The 19,639-nt window shown below is 46.6% G+C and overlaps 1 protein-coding gene across 1 annotated transcript in view; it reads right to left on the minus strand.

Annotated features, from left to right (window-relative positions):
• Positions 1-19,639, minus strand: part of LOC120978777 (dimethylaniline monooxygenase [N-oxide-forming] 3-like) — a 78,385-nt gene that overhangs the window by 4,306 nt on the left and 54,440 nt on the right. The window contains exons 4-7 of the mRNA XM_040407116.1: positions 18,391-18,553; positions 17,121-17,263; positions 14,688-14,887; positions 8,435-8,790 (exon numbers count right to left, since the gene is read on the minus strand). Of these exons, the coding sequence (XP_040263050.1) occupies positions 8,435-8,790; positions 14,688-14,887; positions 17,121-17,263; positions 18,391-18,553 (862 nt within the window). The remainder of the gene's footprint in view (positions 1-8,434; positions 8,791-14,687; positions 14,888-17,120; positions 17,264-18,390; positions 18,554-19,639) is intronic.

The raw sequence follows: 19,639 nt of genomic DNA on the forward strand, positions 1-19,639 counted from the left end.
TTCCACCATGTTAGTGAAATGTTGCCTCCTGCTAACACGTTCCGTATCAGGTGGTGGTGCAGTTAGCTGTGGCGTGGTGACAAAACTTTTCCACATCTCTGCCATGCTAACCCTGCCCTCAGAGGAGCTGGCCGTGACACAGCTGCGTTGGCGACCTCTTGCTTCTCCTCTGCCTTCGCCTTGGGCTTCCACTTGTTCCCCTGTGACATTTGGGAATGCTCTCAGTAGCGCGTCTACCAATGTGCGCTTGTACTCGGGCATCTTCCTATCACGCTCCAGTGCAGGAAGTAAGGTGGGCACATTGTCTTTGTACCGTGGATCCAGCAGGGTGGCAACCCAGTAGTCCGCACACGTTAAAATGTGGGCAACTCTGCTGTCGTTGCGCAGGCACTGCAGCATGTAGTCGCTCATGTGTGCCAGGCTGCCCAGAGGTAAGGACACGCTGTCCTCTGTGGGAGGCGTATTTTCATCGTCCTGCGTTTCCCCCCAGCCACGCACCAGTGATGGGCCCGAGCTGCGTTGGGTGCCACCCCGCTGTGAACATGCTTCATCCTCATCCTCCTCCACCTCCTCCTCATCCTCCTCGTCCTCCAGTAGTGGGCCCTGGCTGGCCACATTTGTACCTGGCCTCTGCTGTTGCAAAAAACCTCCCTCTGAGTCACTTCTAAGAGACTGGCCTGAAAGTACTAAAAATGACCCCTCTTCCTCCTCCTCCTGGGCCACCTCCTCTTCCATCATCGCCCTAAGTGTTTTCACAAGGAGACATAGAACTGGTATTGTAACGCTGATAACGGCGTCATCGCCACTGGCCATGTTGGTGGAGAACTCGAAACAGCGCAACAGGGCAAACAGGTCTCGCATGGAGGCCCAGTTATTGGTGGTGAAGTGGTGCTGTTCCGCAGTGCGACTGACCCGTGCATGCTGCAGCTAAAACTCCACTATGGCCTGCTGCTGCTCGCACAGTCTGTCCAGCATGTGCAAGGTGGAGTTCCACCTGGTGGGCACGTCGCATATGAGGCGGTGAGCGGGAAGGCCGAAGTTACGCTGTAGCGCAGACAGGCGAGCAGCGGCAGGATGTGAACGCCGGAAGCGCGCACAGACGGCCCGCACTTTATGCAGCAGCTCTGACATGTCGGGATAGTTGTGAATGAACTTCTGCACCACCAAATTCAGCACATGCGCCAGGCAAGGGATGTGCGTCAAATTGGCTAGTCCCAGAGCTGCAATGAGATTTCGCCCATTATCGCACACCACCAGGCCGGGCTTGAGGCTCACCGGCAGCAACCACTCGTCGGTTTGTTGTTCTATACCCCGCCACAACTCCTGTGCAGTGTGGGGCCTGTCCCCCAAACATATGAGTTTCAGAATGGCCTGCTGACGTTTACCCCGGGCTGTGCTGAAGTTGGTGGTGAAGGTGTGTGGCTGACTGGATAAGAAGGTGGAAGAAGAGGAGGAGAAAGCCGAGTAGGAGGAGGAGGCAACAGGAGGCAAAGAATGTTGCCCTGCGATCCTTGGCGGCGGAAGGACGTGCGCCAAACAGCTCTTCGCCTGGGGCCCAGCCGCCACTACATTTACCCAGTGTGCAGTTAGGGAGATATAGCGTCCCTGGCCGTGCTTACTGGTCCACGTATCTGTGGTTAGGTGGACCTTGCCACAGATGGCATTGCGCAGTGCACACTTGATTTTATCGGATACTTGGTTGTGCAGGTAAGGCACTGCTCTCTTGGAGAAGTAGTGGCGGCTGGGAACAACATACTGTGGGACAGCAAGCGACATGAGCTGTTTGAAACTGTTTGTGTCCACCAGCCTGAATGACAGCATTTCATAGGCCAGTAGTTTAGAAATGCTGGCATTCAGAGCCAGTGATCGAGGGTGGCTAGGTGGGAATTTGCGCTTTCTCTCAAATGTTTGTGAGATGGAGAGCTGAACGCTGCCGTGTGACATGGTTGAGATGCTTGGTGACGGAGGTAATGGTGTTGGTGGTACATCCCCTGTTTGCTGGGCGGCAGGTGCCAACGTTCCTCCAGAGGCGGAGGAAGAGGCCGAGGTGGCAGCAGCAGAAGAGGTATCAGGGGGAGCCTGAGTGACTTCCTTGTTTTTAAGGTGTTTACTCCACTGCAGTTCATGCTTTGCATGCAGGTGCCTGGTCATGCAGGTTGTGCTAAGGTTCAGAACGTTAATGCCTCGCTTCAGGCTCTGATGGCACAGCGTGCAAACCACTCGGGTCTTGTCGTCAGCACAATGTTTGAAGAAGTGCCATGCCAGGGAACTCCTTGAAGCTTCCTTTGGGGTGCTCGGTCCCAGATGGCGGCGGTCAGTAGCAGGCGGAGTCTCTTGGCGGCGGGTGTTCTGCTTTTGCCACTGCTCCCTCTTTTGCTGCGCTGTTGGCTCGGTCTCACCACTGCCTCTTCCTCCGAACTGTGAAAGTCAGTGGCACGACCTTCATTCCATGTGGGGTCTAGGACCTCATCGTCCCCTGCATCGTCTTTCACCTAGTCTTGATCCCTGACCTCCTGTTCAGTCTGCACACTGCAGAAAGACGCAGCAGTTGGCACCTGTGTTTCGTCATCATCAGAGACGTGCTGAGGTGGTATTCCCATGTCCTCATCATCAGGAAACATAAGTGGTTGTGCGTCAGTGCATTCTATGTCTTCCACCGCTGGGGAAGGGCTAGGTGTATGCCCTTGGGAAACCCTGCCAGCAGAGTCTTCAAACAGCATAAGAGACTGCTGCATAACTTGAGGCTCAGACAGTTTCCCTGATATGCATGGGGGTGATGTGACAGACTGATGGGCTTGGTTTTCAGGCGCCATCTGTGCGCTTTCTGCAGAAGACTGGGTGGGAGATAATGTGAACGTGCTGGATCCACTGTCGGCCACCCAATTAACTAATGCCTGTACCTGCTCAGGCCTTACCATCCTTAGAACGGCATTGGGCCCCACCAAATATCGCTGTAAATTCTGGCGGCTACTGGGACCTGAGGTAGTTGGTTCACTACGATATGTGGCTGTGGCAGAACGGCCACGTTTTCTCCCAGCACCAGAGGGTCCACTAACACCACCACGACCATGTCCGCGTCCGCGTCCCTTACTAGATGTTTTCCTCATTTTTACTGTTCACCACAATAAGAAAAAAATTATTTTGCCCAATGTATTGAATTCAAATTCAGGCCTTTTTTTACGGACACCTAACACTATCTGGCTATCTATTTAGGTACCGTATTACACTAATACAGGCACAGCAGTAACGATTTAGCTGAATATAAATTGTAGGCCTAGTATTTAGGCCCTGGATGACAGGTATACGTTTACGTACAGAATTAGACTTGGAAATGCACGGTAGCGTGTGAAGTTATTGAGAATGACCCTATCCGCACCTTCAATCTAATATACCCTTTTATGGATAGATTTAAAGTAGGCCTGATACAGCAGAAACCACTGATTTAGGGAATTGCTAAGTTGGGAATTGTATTTCAACCCAGAACAAAAACCGTGCTTTGGCAGACACTAAATGAATTGACCAGCCTCAGCAATAAACACAGATTTAGCTGAATATAAATTTTAGGCCTATTATTTAGGCGCTGGATGACAGGTATACGTTTACGGACAGAATTAGACTTGGAAATGCACGGTAGCGTGTGAAGTTATTGAGGATGACCCTATCAACACCTTCAATCTAATATACCCTTTTATGGATAGATTTAAACTTGGCCTGATACAGCAGAAAACAATTATTTAGGGAATTGCTAAGTTCGGAATTGTATTCAACCCAGAACAAAAACTGTGCTTCGGCAGACAGCAGACAGTATTACAATTGGCTAGCCACAGCTGAAACACCAGATTTAGGTTACTGCTATTTTGGCAATTGTATTTTACCCCTCAATAAAATAGCAAGCACAGCCAAGCCCCTGCTGTAGGATATAGAAAAAAAAAAAAACACACTATTGATGGTTAAAAATGGACTTGGTGGCAGCTTGTGCTGGCGCACCACAAGCCACAAAATGGCCGCCGATCACCCCAGAAAAAAGTGACTGAAAAACTCTCTGGGCAGCCTTAAAACAGTGAGCAATTGAATAGCAGAGGTTGTATGATACACAGCTGTATATCGATCACTTTTATTAATAAATCACTGCCTAATCTCGCCCTAACAGCAGCAGCTGCATCCTATCCCTACACTGATCAGAGCAGAGTGACGTGGGGCGCTACGTGACTCCAGCTTAAATAGAGGCTGGGTCACATGCTGCACTGGCCAATCACAGCCATGCCAATAGTAGGCATGGCTGTGATGTCCTCTTGGGGCAAGTAGTATGACGCTTGTTGATTGGCTGCTTTGCAGCCTTTCAAAAAGCGCCAAGAAAGCGCCGAACACCGAACCCGAACCCGGACTTTTACGAAAATGTTCGGGTTCAGGTCCGTGTCACGGACACCCCAAAATTCGGTACGAACCTGAACTATACAGTTCGGGTTCGCTCATCCCTAGTCAACAACTATGCAGCTTTTGAAAGACCGCCCTTTCACTTGATGTAAGGCGACGTAGCTGGGAACGGAGACAGTGTCTGCTCTGTGGCTCACCTAAACATCTGGTGCGGGATTGCCCTCTTCTGGAGCAGTCAGGAAATGACCGCTCCTAGTTGGAGCAGGGGCTTCCCAACTAGGCACCCAGGTACCCCTATTTAAAAAAGTGTTATTTCCTATTATGATTGATTTCCAGGGGCGGGTGGTGAAGGGGCGTGCATTTGTAGACTACAGGGCTGAGGTTAATTTTTTGGACTCTGTCATAGTCAAGGATCTCTGGTGCCCCATACGCCTTGGAGTCAGGTATTACACTCACCTCACTTGACGGTTCCTTTCTTGCCCAAAGTGCAGAGGCGGTTACTGACAGACCAGTATCCCTTCAGGTGGGTTGTCTTCACAAGGGAGAGATTACCTTTTGGGTTATTCATTCTCTCCTTGCCTCTATGGTTTTGGGCCTCCCCTGGCTCAGACAACATAATCCCTGTATTGATTGGGCCAGTGGGATGTTACTAGTTGTAGTAAGAGAGTCAGGGTGAATGTTTTCAAAAGATCAGTCAAATTGGATGCTGCTTTACACAGGTCCCATGGTACATAAAGGAGTTTCCTAAGGTGTTTTCGGAGGGGGGGCAGTTCGATTTTACCAACTCATCGACCCTATGATTGTTATATTCAATTTATTCCTGGGGCACCTATGCCTAAGTGAAGAATCCTTAATCCCCCGGAACCCGAGAGGGCAGCCATGAGAGATTATGTCCGGGAGAATATTTCCAAAGGTTTTATTTGCCCCTCTAAGTCTCCTGTAGGAGCCGGTTTCTTTTTTGTGTCTAAAAAAGATGGGGGATTAAGGCCATGTATTGACTATTGTGAACTAAATAAGATCACTATTAGGAATCAATATCCTCTTCCTCTCATTCCTTACTTGTACAGCCTGCTTATTGGGGCCAAGATCTTTACTAAATTAGATCTTAAGGGGGGCCTACAACCTCGTCCGTATCAAAGAAGGGCATTTTGAGAACTTAGTGATGCCTTTTGGACTTTGCAATGCCCCTGCCGTCTTTCAAGCTTTAGTTAATTACATCTTCAGGGATATTTTGGGATTATTCGTCATTGTGTACATTGATGACATTTTGATATTTTCTAAAGCTGTTCAGTCCCACAGGGACCATGTGCGTACAGTTCTCAAAAGGCTTAGGGATAATTTTCTGAATGCAAATTTACCCAAGTGTTCTTTTGAGGTAGAGGAGATTGGGTTCCTTCGGGTGATTTTGTCACCTGCGGGCTTTCGGATGGATCCCGCCAAGGTGCAAGCAATACTACCGTTAGGGGGCACATATCTGGGCTTATCAACTGTGGGGGGCACATAATGTGGCATGATTACGGTTAGGGGGCACATATATGGGCATATCTACTGTGGGGGGCACATAGTCTGGGGACTGAGAGGCATAATGAGGGCTGGCTGAGAAGCATAATGGGGGCTGAGAGAGGCATAATGGGGGCTGATGAGAGGCATTAGGGCTGATAATGGGGGCTGATGAGAGGCATGGGGCTCTGATCTGAGGTCTGATTGGGGGAAATTTACATTGGGGTCTGAGCTGAGGTCTGATTTGAGGTCTTATTGGGGTCTTATTTACATTGGGGGTCTGATTGGGGCTGTCAGCTGAGGTCTGATTAACATTGGGGGTCTGATTGGTAGTCTGACCTGAGGTGTAATGAAAAATATATTTTTTCCTATTGTCCCCCTCTAAAACCTAGGTGCCTCTTATAGGTCTCCTGAACTGCAGAGCGGTGCCCACTTCCAGCCCTGAGCCCAGCTGCCCCCTGTCCAGAACACTGATCCTGAGCCTGCTGGAATCTTCAGAACTGTAAGTATTTACAGTAATTTATTGTAAGCTATATTATATATATATATTACTTGTTTTATGTAAGTAAGGGTGCTAGGTGGTATGAGAAGGTGGGGGGGATGGTAAAGAGAAATTCTGTACCAAGTGTAGGTGATGTGGGCGGCGCAATATGTGGGTTGGGATGTGTGTGGGTGTGACATAGAGGCCCCATAATCTCCTATTGCCCAGGGGCCCCATGAGTTGTCAGTCCACCCCTGGGTGTGCACCAGGAGTAAGGTACCTTGGTCCGCTTAGACTGGGAAGCTCCTTCCCCTCTCCATCCTGGACCAGCCCTGGTCGCATATTTCAATGGATTTCATTATTGATCTCCCCGTCTCTGAATGCATGACCATTATTTGGGTTATTGTGGATCGGTTTTCCCATCAGTGTCACCTCACCCGTCTTCCTCAGTTGCCTTCATCCCGGGAAATGGTCAATGTGTTTATCAATAATGTTGTCAGGTTGCATGGGGTTCCTTGTAACATTGTGTCCGACAGAGGCACACAGTTCATTTCCAGGTTTTGGAAAGCCTTCTGTGGGCGTATTGGGATGGAGTTATCCTTCTCATTGGCATATCATCCTCAGTCGAACGGTCTCAGGGAAAGAACCAACCAGTCGTTCAAGACTTGGTGTGGGTATCCACCAAAAATTTTAAATTCAAGGTGCACTGCTTTAAGCTCGCCCCCAGGTTCATCGGACCATTTCCTGTTCTGGAGGTAATCAATCGAGTTGCTTTTAGAATCAAACTCCTTGAGAAGTTAAAGATTCCTATCGTGTTTCACAGATACCTCCTTAAAAAAAGCCTGGGAGCCTCTGGTATCCCATACTTCTACTGGTCCGGTTCTGGTCGATAGTCAGGAGGAGTATGAGGTTGAACAGGTTATTGACACCCGGAAGGTGCAAAATTCTGGTAAGTACCCAATGCATTAGAAAGGGTATGGGCCAGAGAAGAGGTCATGGGTCCCTAAAAGGCATCTCCATGATGATAAGTTGATTGCTGAATTCCATTCTAGGTTCCCGGACAAACCGGGTGGTGAGAGTCTGAAGGTCTCTCCTCAAGAAGGTGTCACTGTTGGGCAGCCAGAGAGACAGACACAGTCTCACTGGAAGCATTTCACCACACGATGATGTGTCTCTCATTCTCCCAGGATGGTCTCCAGATCTAAGGTGGGACATCCCTCACCCCTCGCTGGCCACGAGGGTCGGGGTGTTGCCCCTTGAGGGCAGAGCTAGTAAAAGTTTGCGCTTTACGTGCGCGCATCACTCTGTGAGATCCACTTCGAATCTTGGTACTGCTGGGAGACGGGACGCCGTCATTCCCAGAGCTGATGCTTGTCAGGGGTCCTGGGACCCCTAGTGTCAGCTGTTGCCAGGGAACCTCTGTTATCATGTCCCCTGACTTTCATATGTGGTGGGAGGTTCCTTCTTCTGCACACTCTTAGCCCTCACCTGTGCTTCCCTGGTCTGAGGGTGGAGATTGGGTGTGACCTCAGCAGTGTCTGGTGATCTGTGAGGATGCTGGGTGTCGGATCCCCGCCGATCAGATATTGATGACCAATCCTGATGATAGCTCATCAATATAAATGGCAGGACCACCTTTTTTAACCTGTTTCATCCAGTCATTGGCTGAGCAGTCATTTTCTGTGTGTCAAGATGGGCCAGGACGTACAAAATAGATGGGAACCTGGTAAGAGTCAGAATAGGAGCCTCCCGACTCATCCCCAACAGTATATGTTGTGGGGAGAAGGATTGGGCAGTTGATTTCCAACATTTCTTATCCTTTTGTTCTCAGAGAGATAAGCCACCATAAGGTGTCTGGCACCTACTTTTTCCCCTCTCCTCATTCAGAACACATGCACCCTTGACCAAACTCAGTGTGCATGTACATGGAAGGGTCAGGAGAGAAATCTGTTAACTAAACAAGTATTCATTTTACAGCTATCTAAAATGTATGTTCTGCTTTAGGGTATCTTTGTTCTTGCTCCTATAGGGGGATGATGAAATGCAAGAACTTGTAATGGTAATGGTCAACATACGTACCTTTGATAACTCTTACAGCCCATCGGGCTTGCACATCTGAAGTTGGTGGTATCCCTCCCAACGACTGCACTAATCCAACGACTGCCAGTGTTGGCTTTTCTAATTTTGGAGGGAAAACTCCTTTATAAAGTGAAACCTTGTTTTTGTTGTTTTTGACAATGGAGTCATCCATAAATGGATAGGCATAGCTGTAACCAGTGGCAAATATGACAACGTCCACATTCTCCATCACAGAACCATCTTCAAAGACTACAGAGGATTCTGTGAATTCTCTGATGTTAGGTTTTACAATCACGGTGCCACATGTAATGGCAGTTGGTAGATCATCATTAAATACAGGCTCTTTCCTTAGAGATCTAGAAAAGGAAGTTGAAGAAAACTGATCACTGAAAAGAGTAATTAATTAAAATTAGCTCTGTAATTAGATTAGCAAGGCACTAGGATTTAGGGAACTACTTTTCAATACCTACATATACAGTACTTAAAGTGGTTGTCTCACTTTAGCAAGTGGCATTTATCATGTAGAGAAAGTTAATACAAGCCACTTACTAATATATTGTTTGTATCCATATTGCTTCCTTTGCTGGCTAGATTAATTTTTCCATCACATTATACATTGCTCATTTCCATGGTTATAGACCACCCTCAAATCCATCAGTGGTGGTCGTGCTTGCACACTATAGAAAAAAGCGTCAGCCTGTCTGGTGGCCGGGACCATGGGAGCGCACATAGGCTAGTTCTTTTTCCTATATTGTGCAAGCACAGCCCCTGCTGCTGGATTGCAGGGTGGTCTGTAACCATGGAAACGAGCAGTGTATAATGTGATGGAAAAATGAATAGAGCCAGCAAAGGAAGTAATATGCATAATAACAATATATTAGTAAGTTGCTTGTATTAACTTTTTCTACATGATAAATGCCACTTACTGAAGTGAGACAACCCCTTTAAACAGAGCCTGTCACCATGAAAATGCAATTTGCCGGCAGCATGCTACATAGCAGGAGGAGCTAAGCAGACGGATATAAAGTTTTATGGGAAAAGATTCAGTAGAACTTGAACGGGGCAGACCCATCAGTCAGTACATGTAGGCGTGTGCACACATATTGTTCCACCATGTTGCTGAAATGCTACCTCCTGCTAAGATGTTCCGTATCAGCTGGTAGTGCTGGATGTTGTGGCGTGCTGACAAAACTTTTTCACATTTCGGCCATGCTAACCCTCCTTTCTGAGGTGCTGGCGGTGCCCCAGCTGTGTTGGCCTTGTGCTTCCACTGAGCCCCCGCTGTCAGTTGGGAATGCCATCAGCAGCGTGTCTACCAGCGTACTCGCGCATCTTCCTATCTCGCTCCAGTGACTGAATTAAAAATGGCACATTGTCCTTGTAGCGGGGATCCAGCAGGGTGGCCACCCAGTAATCAGCACTGGTTAGAATGTGGGTAACTCGGCGGTCATTGCGGAGGCACTGCAGCATGTAGTCGCTCATGTGTGCCAGGCTGCCCAGAGGCAACGACAAGCTGTCCTCTGTGGGAGGTGTATCGTCTGTGTCCTCTTTATCCCCCCCCAGCAATGCTCCAATGATGCCCATAAGCTGCTTTGGGTGCCCTGCTGTGAACACGGTTCCTCCTCCCCATCATCCTCCTCCTCCACATCCTCCAGAATTGTGCCCTGGCTGGACAGTTGTGTACCTGGCCTTTGTTGGTTCAGGAACCCCCCCTCTGAGCCACTTGTGAATGACTGGCCTGATAACCGTGGAAATGATCCCTCTTCCTCCTCCTCTTCCTCCTGTGCCACATCCTCTTCCATCATCACCCGAAGTGTTTTTTCAAGGAGACATAGAAGTGGGATAGTAACGCTGAGGACGGCGTCATCGGCACCGCCATGTTTGTGGAGTACTCAAAACAGCGCAACACGGCACATACGTCCCGCATGGAGGCCAACTCGTTGGTGGTTAAGTGGTGCTGTTCCGCAGAGCGACTCACCCGTGCGTGCTGCAGCTGAAACTCCACTATCACCTGCTGCTGCTTGCACAGTCTCTCCAGCATGTGCAAGGTGAAGTTCTACCTTGTGGGTACGTCACATATGAGGCAGTGAGCGGGAAGGCTGAAGTTACGCTGCAGTGCAGACAGGCGAGCAGCAGCAGGGTGAGAACGCCGAAAGCGCGCACAGACGGCCTGCACTTTCTGCAGCAGCTCTGACATATCGGGGTAATTTTATCGGGGTAATTTTTCAGGAACCTCTGCACCACCAAATTGAGCACATGCGCCAGGCAATGGATGTGCGTCAAACCTGTTAGGCCCAGAGCTGCTATGAGATTTTGCCCATTATTGCAAGCCACCAGGCTGGGCTTGAGGCTCAGTGGCACCAACCACTCCTCGGTCTGTTGTTCCATGCCCGTCCACAGCTCCTGCGCGGTGTGCTTTTTTCCCCCCCAAACAGATGAGTTTCAAAACAGCCTGCTGTCATTTCCCCCTGGCTGTGCTGAAGTTGGTGGTGAAGGTGTTAAGCTGACAGGATGAGGAGGTGGTAGAGGAGGAAGTGGAGTAGGAGGAGGAGGCAACAGGAGGCAAAGAGTAACGTCCTGCAATCCTTGGTGGCGGAAGGACATGCGCCAAACTGCTATCCACCTCAGGCCCAGCCTCCACTGCATTTACCCAGTGTGCAGTTAGGGAGATATAACGTCCCTGCCCGTGCTTACTGGACCACGTATCGGTGGTTATGTGGACCTTGCCACAGATGGCGTTGCGCAGTGCACACCCAATTTTGTCCGCCACTTGGTTGTGCAGGGCAGGGATGGCTCACCTGGAAAAGTAGTGGCGGCTGGGAACCACGTACTGTGGGACAGCCACCGCAATAAAGTTTTTAAAAGTCTCTGTCTCTACCAGACGGAATGACAGCATTTCAAAGGCCAGGAATTTTGAAATGCTAGCATTCAGGGCCAGGGATCGCTGGTGGGTAGGGGGGGTACTTGCTCTTTCTCTCCAGTGTTTGGGAGATGGACAGCTAAACGTTTCCATGGGACAGTGTGGAGATGCTTGGTGATGATGATGGAGGTGGTGGCGTTGCTGCCACATCCTCTGTTTGCTGGGTGGCAGGTGCCACTGTCACTCCAGAGGGAGAGGAAGAGGCTAAGATTGCAGCAGAAGAGGGAGCAGGAGGAGCCTGAGATCTTTTGTGGTTTTTGAGGTGTTTACTCCACTGCAGCTCGTGCTTTGCATTTAGATGCCTGGTCATGCAGGTGGTGCTCAGGTTTAAAACATTTATGCCTCGCTTCAGGCTCCGATTGCACAGCGTGCAAGCCACTCACGTCTTGTCGTCAACACACTGTCTGAAGAACTGCCACCCCAGGGAATTCCTTGGATCCTCCTCATTTGATTCCAAACTGTGGCAAAAAGGCACTTAATCAATTTGGTACTGTATTGAGTGGTATACATGAATGGGACATAAATAAGAATACAGTCACCCAGCTGGATGGAACAAATATGTAATTTTGCGTATTTGTACTTTACCACTCCACTTGCATACTGGCCGTGGTCATTCGTGATTATCTTGTGCCGTCTTGGAGTTGTTCCTCCTCTTTGAGCTGCCAGAGAGCAGCAATTATGGATTAGAAATTCTCACTGTACTATACCATGCTTCAGCCCCGAAACACATTTGGTATAGTACAGTGAGAATTTCTACTCCATAATTGTGGCTCTATGACAGTTACGTCTGGCGGAAGTCCGCAGGATCTAGATTGGTGAATACCAACATTTACTGCCATTACAGCGGAGTGTCTGGATTCTAGGATCCAGAAGACGCTCTCTGCCTCCATCACGTGGGACGCCAAGAGGAGACGGGTGGACCATGTGGGACGCCGCACAGGTCCTGGCAGCTCAAAGAGGAGGAACAACTCCAAGACGGCACAGGATAATGACGAATGACCATGGTCAGTATATGAGTGGAGTGGTAAAGTACAAATACGCACATTTACATATTTGTTCCATCCAGCTGGGGGACTGTATTCTTATTCATGTGGCAGGCGCATAGCCCGATATAAGTGTACACCACTCAATACAGTACGAAATTGATTATGTGCCTTTTTGCCACAGTTTGGGATCAAATGAGGGGGATCCAAATGAGGATGGTAATGGTTTATTAATGAAGTCGGGACTTTAATCAGTGTACGTCATATGAAGTGGGACAGTGCAGCGGGATATTCCAAATACCTATACGGATTTGGAGGAATACCATATTCATAATTTGAGTATCGATCCATAGAGAATCGAACTTTCTGTGCACCACCAATTAATCTACACCCAGATATAGGGGGACAGTTGTTTGCGCCTGCTATGGATTTTTTATAGCTATTTTATTTTATTTTTTTGTGCAGGCCATTGGTCCATTTAAGTGTTTTTATTGTTGGGTATATATTAATAGAATGCAACTTATAGTGGTCCATATATTACTGGTATTGAGTGCCCCCCAATTTCATTTATTTCAAGAATGGAAATATGTCACCCACCAATCTAACAGACGGATTAACTATATCAATTTCACTGTCACGTATGCAATGCAGGTGTATCTCACACAAAAATTAGGTATATTTCACCCACCGAACTAACAGATGAATTAACTATATAAATTTCACTGTCAGGTATGCAATGCAGGTGTACCTCAGAAAAAAATTGGGTATATTTCACCCACTGAACTAACAGACGGATTAACTATATTAATTTCCCTGTCACGTATGCAGTGCAGGTGTACCTCACACAAAATATGGGAATATGTCACCCACCGAACTAACAGACAGATTAACTATTATATTTTTGTGTCAGGGGTACAAAGATGGTGCATTGCACCCACAAAATATCGCTATAGGTCACCCACAGAATTAACAGCCAAATTTAGTATTATATTTATGTGTCAGGGGTGCAAAGCTGGTGTATTGCACCCACAAAAATCTTTATACTGTAAGTCACCCACAAAACAAATAGCCAGATTCCTAACTCTCTCCCTAAGTTCAGCTGCCTGCTGTTCTTGCAATACTCAGAGCTGATGGGCGGTGCTACACGTGATCCAGCTTTTATAGAGGCTGGGTCACATGATGCACCGGCATTAGTAGGCATGGCTGTGATGGCTTCTAAGTGCCTACAGCTTAAAAGCTTGTTGATTGGCTGCCCTGCAGCCTTTCACCAAGCTTTATTAAATGCTCGAACGTTTCCAGAAAAGTTCGGGTCCGGGTACCCGAACTCGCAAGGTTCGGTACGGACCCGAACTTTACAGTTCGGGTTTGCTCAACACTAGCTGTGGCACTCCACTAAGTGCTGGATCTCCTTCATTTTTTGCCAGACATAGTGCCATATATAAGCACACTTTATTCAAGTAAGTAGGCATACTTATTTAAATGGGCAGGAGCCCATTCACTTCAAGCCCCTTGCAGAGTCTCCTGAGTAGAGATATCAAAGTTCTGTAAATCCAAAAGTGCTTCATCTGTCATAAAAGCTGTGCATGTTATTCTGGTTCTTTCCGTATCACCTTTATTTTTATGGATGATTTGTTTAAAGGGAACCTGTCACTAGGATTTGATGTATAGAGCTGAGGACATGGATTGCTAGATGGCCGCTAGCACATCCGTAATACCCAGTCCCCATAGCTCTGTGTGCTTTTATTGTGTTAAAAAAAATGATTTGATCGATATGCAAATTACCCTGAGAGGTGTCCTGTACGTCAGATGAGTCCAGCGTGAAGGAGCCCAGCACTGCCTCGCATCCTCAGAATCTCCTCCTTGCTCCTCGACGTCAGAAAGCCAGAGCGCCATAATCTCGCGATGCGCTAGCTAGCACATGCGCAGTTCCTTCCCTGAGGCTGATGCCAGCACAGGGAAGGAACACTGAGGACACTGCGCATGCGCTAGCTCGCACATCGCGAGATTACGGCGCTCTGGCTTTCTGACATAGGGGAGCAAGGAGGAGATTCTGAGGATGCGGGGCAGTGCTGGGCTCCTTCACGCTGGACTCATCTCACGTACAGGACACCTCTCAGGGTAATTTGCATATCGATCAAATCTTTTTTTTTCCACAATAAAAGCACACAGAGCTATGGGGACTGGGTATTACAGATGTGCTAGCGGCCATCTAGCAACCCATGTCCTCAGCTCTATACATCAAATCCCGGTGACAGGTTCCCTTTAACTTAAAGAAACACCACCATCATATTCCACAATGTACAGTCATGGATATGGACAGGAGTAAAATGTATCAAAAATATTAACCTACTTGTTCACAGGTACCAAGCCGTAGTGGCTATGGTTAAATCTTTTCTCCATCATTCTTTCATAGAGCCAGTCGGAAACTACCCTTGGTAGAATGTGGTTTAGAAAGCTCTGATATCGAGTAAGATAAATCATGTCCCAAGGATAACCCTTATCCCAAACACGACTCATAATCCAAGAGCCACTTCTGGTGCTTAGCACAACCTAAAACAAAAATAATGATAGAGAAGAACAATAGAGAATATAGAAGAAGTAAAAAGGAGAAAGAAACAGAAGAAGAAAAGGTTGTGGATATCTGGTCGACAGAAAGTCTTGCTTAAACCCCTCGTACAATACATACTTGAAATCTCTGCTGAAGTCACCTAAATCTAGGATATGTCAAGTGTATATTTGTTTCACATCATAATGCTGTCAAGCAGCTTCTATAGAATATTATATATTGTCGGGATCTGTGTGTGGGGGCAAAGGTGTCAATGGCACTTTACTAGTTTAAAAAGTCCCAAATTTATTTAGCCCAAAATAAACAGTAAAAGCAAAGCTGTCCCAAACTTGGCACATTTTAGACATATTTATGATGCAAGTGACTAAAAAAGAATAATCGAATACAGTATGCATTACCTGAAAAGGGAAGTGGCATACGATGCACCATTTTCTGCCAATATTTTGGCACAAATTTGAATTCTCCTAATAAAGTTAGACAAAAAAGTCCAGCACCAAATTTATCGTCCATTCTGAACCACTGTGATAAATTTGGCTATGTGTAGACTGCCTGTCTAAGTACACTGTCTACGCTTTACCTGATTAGTGAATCTGCCCCAGTGTTCCATTGGTTAGAATTCCTACACCAGCTCTATTTGGAATTACTGGTTCTGATCCTGCATTTCAAGACATTTTAGGGCAAGGTTCCTCAACTCCGGTCCTCAGGGCCCACCTGCCGGTCATGTTTTCAGGATTTCCTTAGTATTGAGCAGGTGATATAATTAGTGTCAGTGAGTCAGGACTTACCACAGGTATCCATTCTAAGGGATATTCTCAAATCGTGACCGGTAGGTGGGCCTTGAGGACTGGAGTTGAGGAACATTGCTTTAGGGTAGGACCACATGGAACAGTCCTGTTGCAGCTGCACTCAATCCAGTGCGATTTGGCCTCAGCGTTTTCCGGTACAACTAATAAAGATCAAACTGTCTATTCAGTCTGCACTGTTAATGACCACGCAGTTTTAAAGATTCTGTGTGGCCATTAACAATATAGACCTACTGTATTGCACAGTGTGGTCTTTATTCGTTTAATATTGCCTGCTGCAACCATATGGTGCTCGACCGCAGTGAAACCACACCATGTGGTGGTCCACTTATTGAGTAGTAATTAGCACAGCAGAAACAGCTCAGCTGTTTGAGGATCCTCTCCAGTACACATACTTCCAGTTTTCCAGGTTTTTATATTGATGAGCTATCCTTAGGTCTTGTTTCAGAGTAGCTCCAGCATTGAACCGAACGCAGCACTGAAGTATCCAACTCTGTCCACTACAGATGATGCTGGAGCCACTCTGAAACAGCTGATCAGCAGGAAGTGTGGGGTGTTTGTTGGATCCCTGCAGATCAGATATTGGTGGCCCATCCTGGAGTATGACTATAGATTCCTCGTCACAGAGTTTTGTCAACTACCTACCTAGTGCTATCAGCATTTTAGCACAGTCAAAAGTTCTGACAGACTTCCTTTAATTGTGAACGGCTGCATGGCTTTTCAGAATAAGCTGCTGAATAACTGCACAATTGTGCCACCATTAGGGTATGGCTACACGGCAACACTGGTTGGCCGACATCTGTAGCGGCCGGTATTGCAGAGTAGTGGTAATCCTATGTAAATTAATGAGATTGCTGAGCGAGTTGCAAAAAAATCCAGCGGTGTGTAATTTTTGTGACTTGCGCAGCAATACCATTCATTTCCATGGGATCATTGCTACTCTGCTATCCTGGTTGCTACAGATGTCGCGTGAACAGTGTCGCCGTACCCTTATCAATCAATTTGAAAACTGTGACTATTTGGGATAATGCCACGTGTGGGTAAAGTTTTCAAGAACATGTGAGTGATCACTTCTCAAGGGCTGTACCCTCGAAAGGCAGGAAAAATACAACTGAACTCTACTTTGAATGATTGACAGTGCTTAATCAGGCTAGTTTTACACTAGTGTTATAGTTCCGGCAGAGAACAGCCTGCTGGAGTTCTCTGGACTCGGCATTGCCGGATGTTACAGGTTTTTGTCCATCTGATTCCTCAACCCCATTATGGTGAATGAGGCAAATGGGCATTGCGGTAACATCTGGCTATGCCGGATCCAGAGAGATCCAGCAAAAGTTCTCTGCCAGAACAGCCTGCCACAGAGCTTACTACAAGTGTAAAAGAAGCCTTACATGAAAGGTGAAATTTACTGACTTACCTTTTTAGCTGTCCGGGCGAGCTCAACAGCAATATCTGCTCCAGAGTTTCCTAAACCAACAATGAGCATATTTTTTCCAGTATAATTTTCAGGATGCTTGTAATCTCTGTTGTGCATGTACTGGCCTTTGAACTTCTCAATGCCTAAAAAATTTACAAGATTGTACAGTTTATATAATGATACTGAATATATATATATATCTTTAAATTTGGAAGTAGAAAAATGTATTTTGGAACGAAAGCCCAATAGAAACCATTCACAGATGGAAGAAGTAGATGCTATACAAAGTTTTAAAGGGACAGTAAACACCAGCATTTTTCATCTTAAAGTGTAGCCCCAGCATACTAATCTGTGCTCTCTTATACTGTACAAGCGTCATAAGATTGCCCATTTACACAACTGTGCCATCTGGCAACACTTTTAAAATTTTTGATAGGAATGCAGCCCACCAAATACTTGGATCTACATATTACACTTACTTGTTTTCGGGCAACAAGAGCAAATGAGCTCTTAACAAGCTCCACCTCTAATGCATCCGTATGTAAGGTAGCTATCCTATAAGTCAATGTTCAACCTTTTAAACAGGCCTTCAGACATGACTTGGATAATAATTAAGCCTGTTTAAAAGGTCGAACATTGACTTATAGGATAGCTAACTTTCATCTGGTGGCATTAGAGGCAGAGCTTGCAAAGACCTCATTTGCATACACTCTTCCCAGAATTCCAGTGGAATATTGCCTGGCCTATAAGACTCCTCACACTGATTAGGTTCTCTCCATAAGGAGATATAGTATTTCCCAAAATCTGCCAAAGATCCTCACTCCTCTCCTTAACAGCTAAGGCACCCCTGGCATTACTATTACCACATCCTTAAGGCTGTTTATCACCATTAAGTTTAACATCCTCTAATACTTAAAATTAAAGATTAGCAAATCAATTCTAACATTTTTCAAAAAAATTCTGATTCTGAGAGAGGGGGGAGATGCCTGGTTTGTTTCCCAGCTACACCATTTCCATACAGTTGGGCCAATTCTTGTTTCATAAGAAACTGGTAAAAATACATGTTTTCTGGAGTTCTGCATAGGGTCTTGTCATCCAATAGCAAAGGGCATCTCAACAACCAGGGCTTAGCTTCCTCTAACCAATGCCCCAACAGCAGTTGCATGGCCTCTATGATATATACTAAAACTAGACATTATAACATGCAGTAATATAATGATTTCTAATGTCACGTGCTTCAATAGAGTATTATTTGTGAAATATGGCATACCGTGGAAAGATCGAAGGGGAAGATTCGGATAAACATGATGGCCAGTACAAATGAGCACAGCATCAAAGATGGCCGACTTCTGTTTTCCATCATGTTCTGTAACAACATCCCACTGTCCAGTTGTTGCAAAGTCTGGTCTTTTCTGTATACTGACCACGGCTGTCTAATAGGAAAATTGGTGTTACTACTATTTGAGTAAAGTGAAGGATTAAAACAGCATTCCCGTTATAGGAAGATAGCCCGTATCCACAATCAATCAGGTGCAGTCATCACAACTTTGAAAATGCCAGGTCTGTCTCAGAATAAATTTTTACTTTTGACTTCTATTGGAAAATGAAATGCCGTGGTTCCTAACTGCATGATGACTGCATCACGACTGTGCCGTGTGGTCGTATACTATGTTTACACGTGGCAAGATATACGAAAGCCATCAAGTCTATTCTCTGAAGGCTTTCATGGTTACTATGACAGAGGTTGGGGAAGCAGGAAAGGACTGCTCCAGACAGCAGTGATTTGGAGACACCAGAGCCGTAAATCTCTTCGTCCCCCTTTGACTGGACTAAGGTTTGCAAAGCTGTCTGCCCTCTCCTGGCAAAATTTAACCAAATACCACACAGCAATATCCTTTCATCAGCAGATAGCAGATGATATAGAGTGTCTAATCAGCAAAGGAGGCGAGCTGCGGGGAAGTGAGTAAAGGTCTACGGACACAAAGATTTTAACCCCATAATCCTGCTTCTGTACACCCCTGCTTTGCAAAATTTTACTGAGGACCAGTGGCATAGCATGGAGGAGGCTCAATTGCCCTGGGAACCAAATTGGAAAGGGGCACCGGAGTTGACAGGAGGACACTGGAGAAGGCAGTGAAATAGTGCAGGATGGTCACAATGGTGATACCCAGTGATTCGCACATGGTGGGAGTAAGGTAAGTATTTTTTTTTTGTGGGCACCATGGAGGGGAGACAATAAATGTACAAAGGGCATTATATGTGATAAGGCCACTACTGGGCACCATTATATGTAATGAGGTGACTACTAGGGGGCATTATATGTGAAAAGGGCACTAATGAAGGCATTAGATGTGAAGCAGCCCCTACTGGGCATCATTATATGTAAAGAAGCCACTGCTGGGGGGAATTATATTTGGAGAGGGCACTACTGGGGGCATTATATGTGAAGAGGCCACTACGGGAGACATTATATGTAAAGAGGCCATTACTGGGGGTCTGTATTATATGTGAAGAGGAGA

Source organism: Bufo bufo, chromosome 9 (assembly GCF_905171765.1).
Source record: "Bufo bufo chromosome 9, aBufBuf1.1, whole genome shotgun sequence".
Classification (NCBI taxonomy): domain Eukaryota; kingdom Metazoa; phylum Chordata; class Amphibia; order Anura; family Bufonidae; genus Bufo; species Bufo bufo.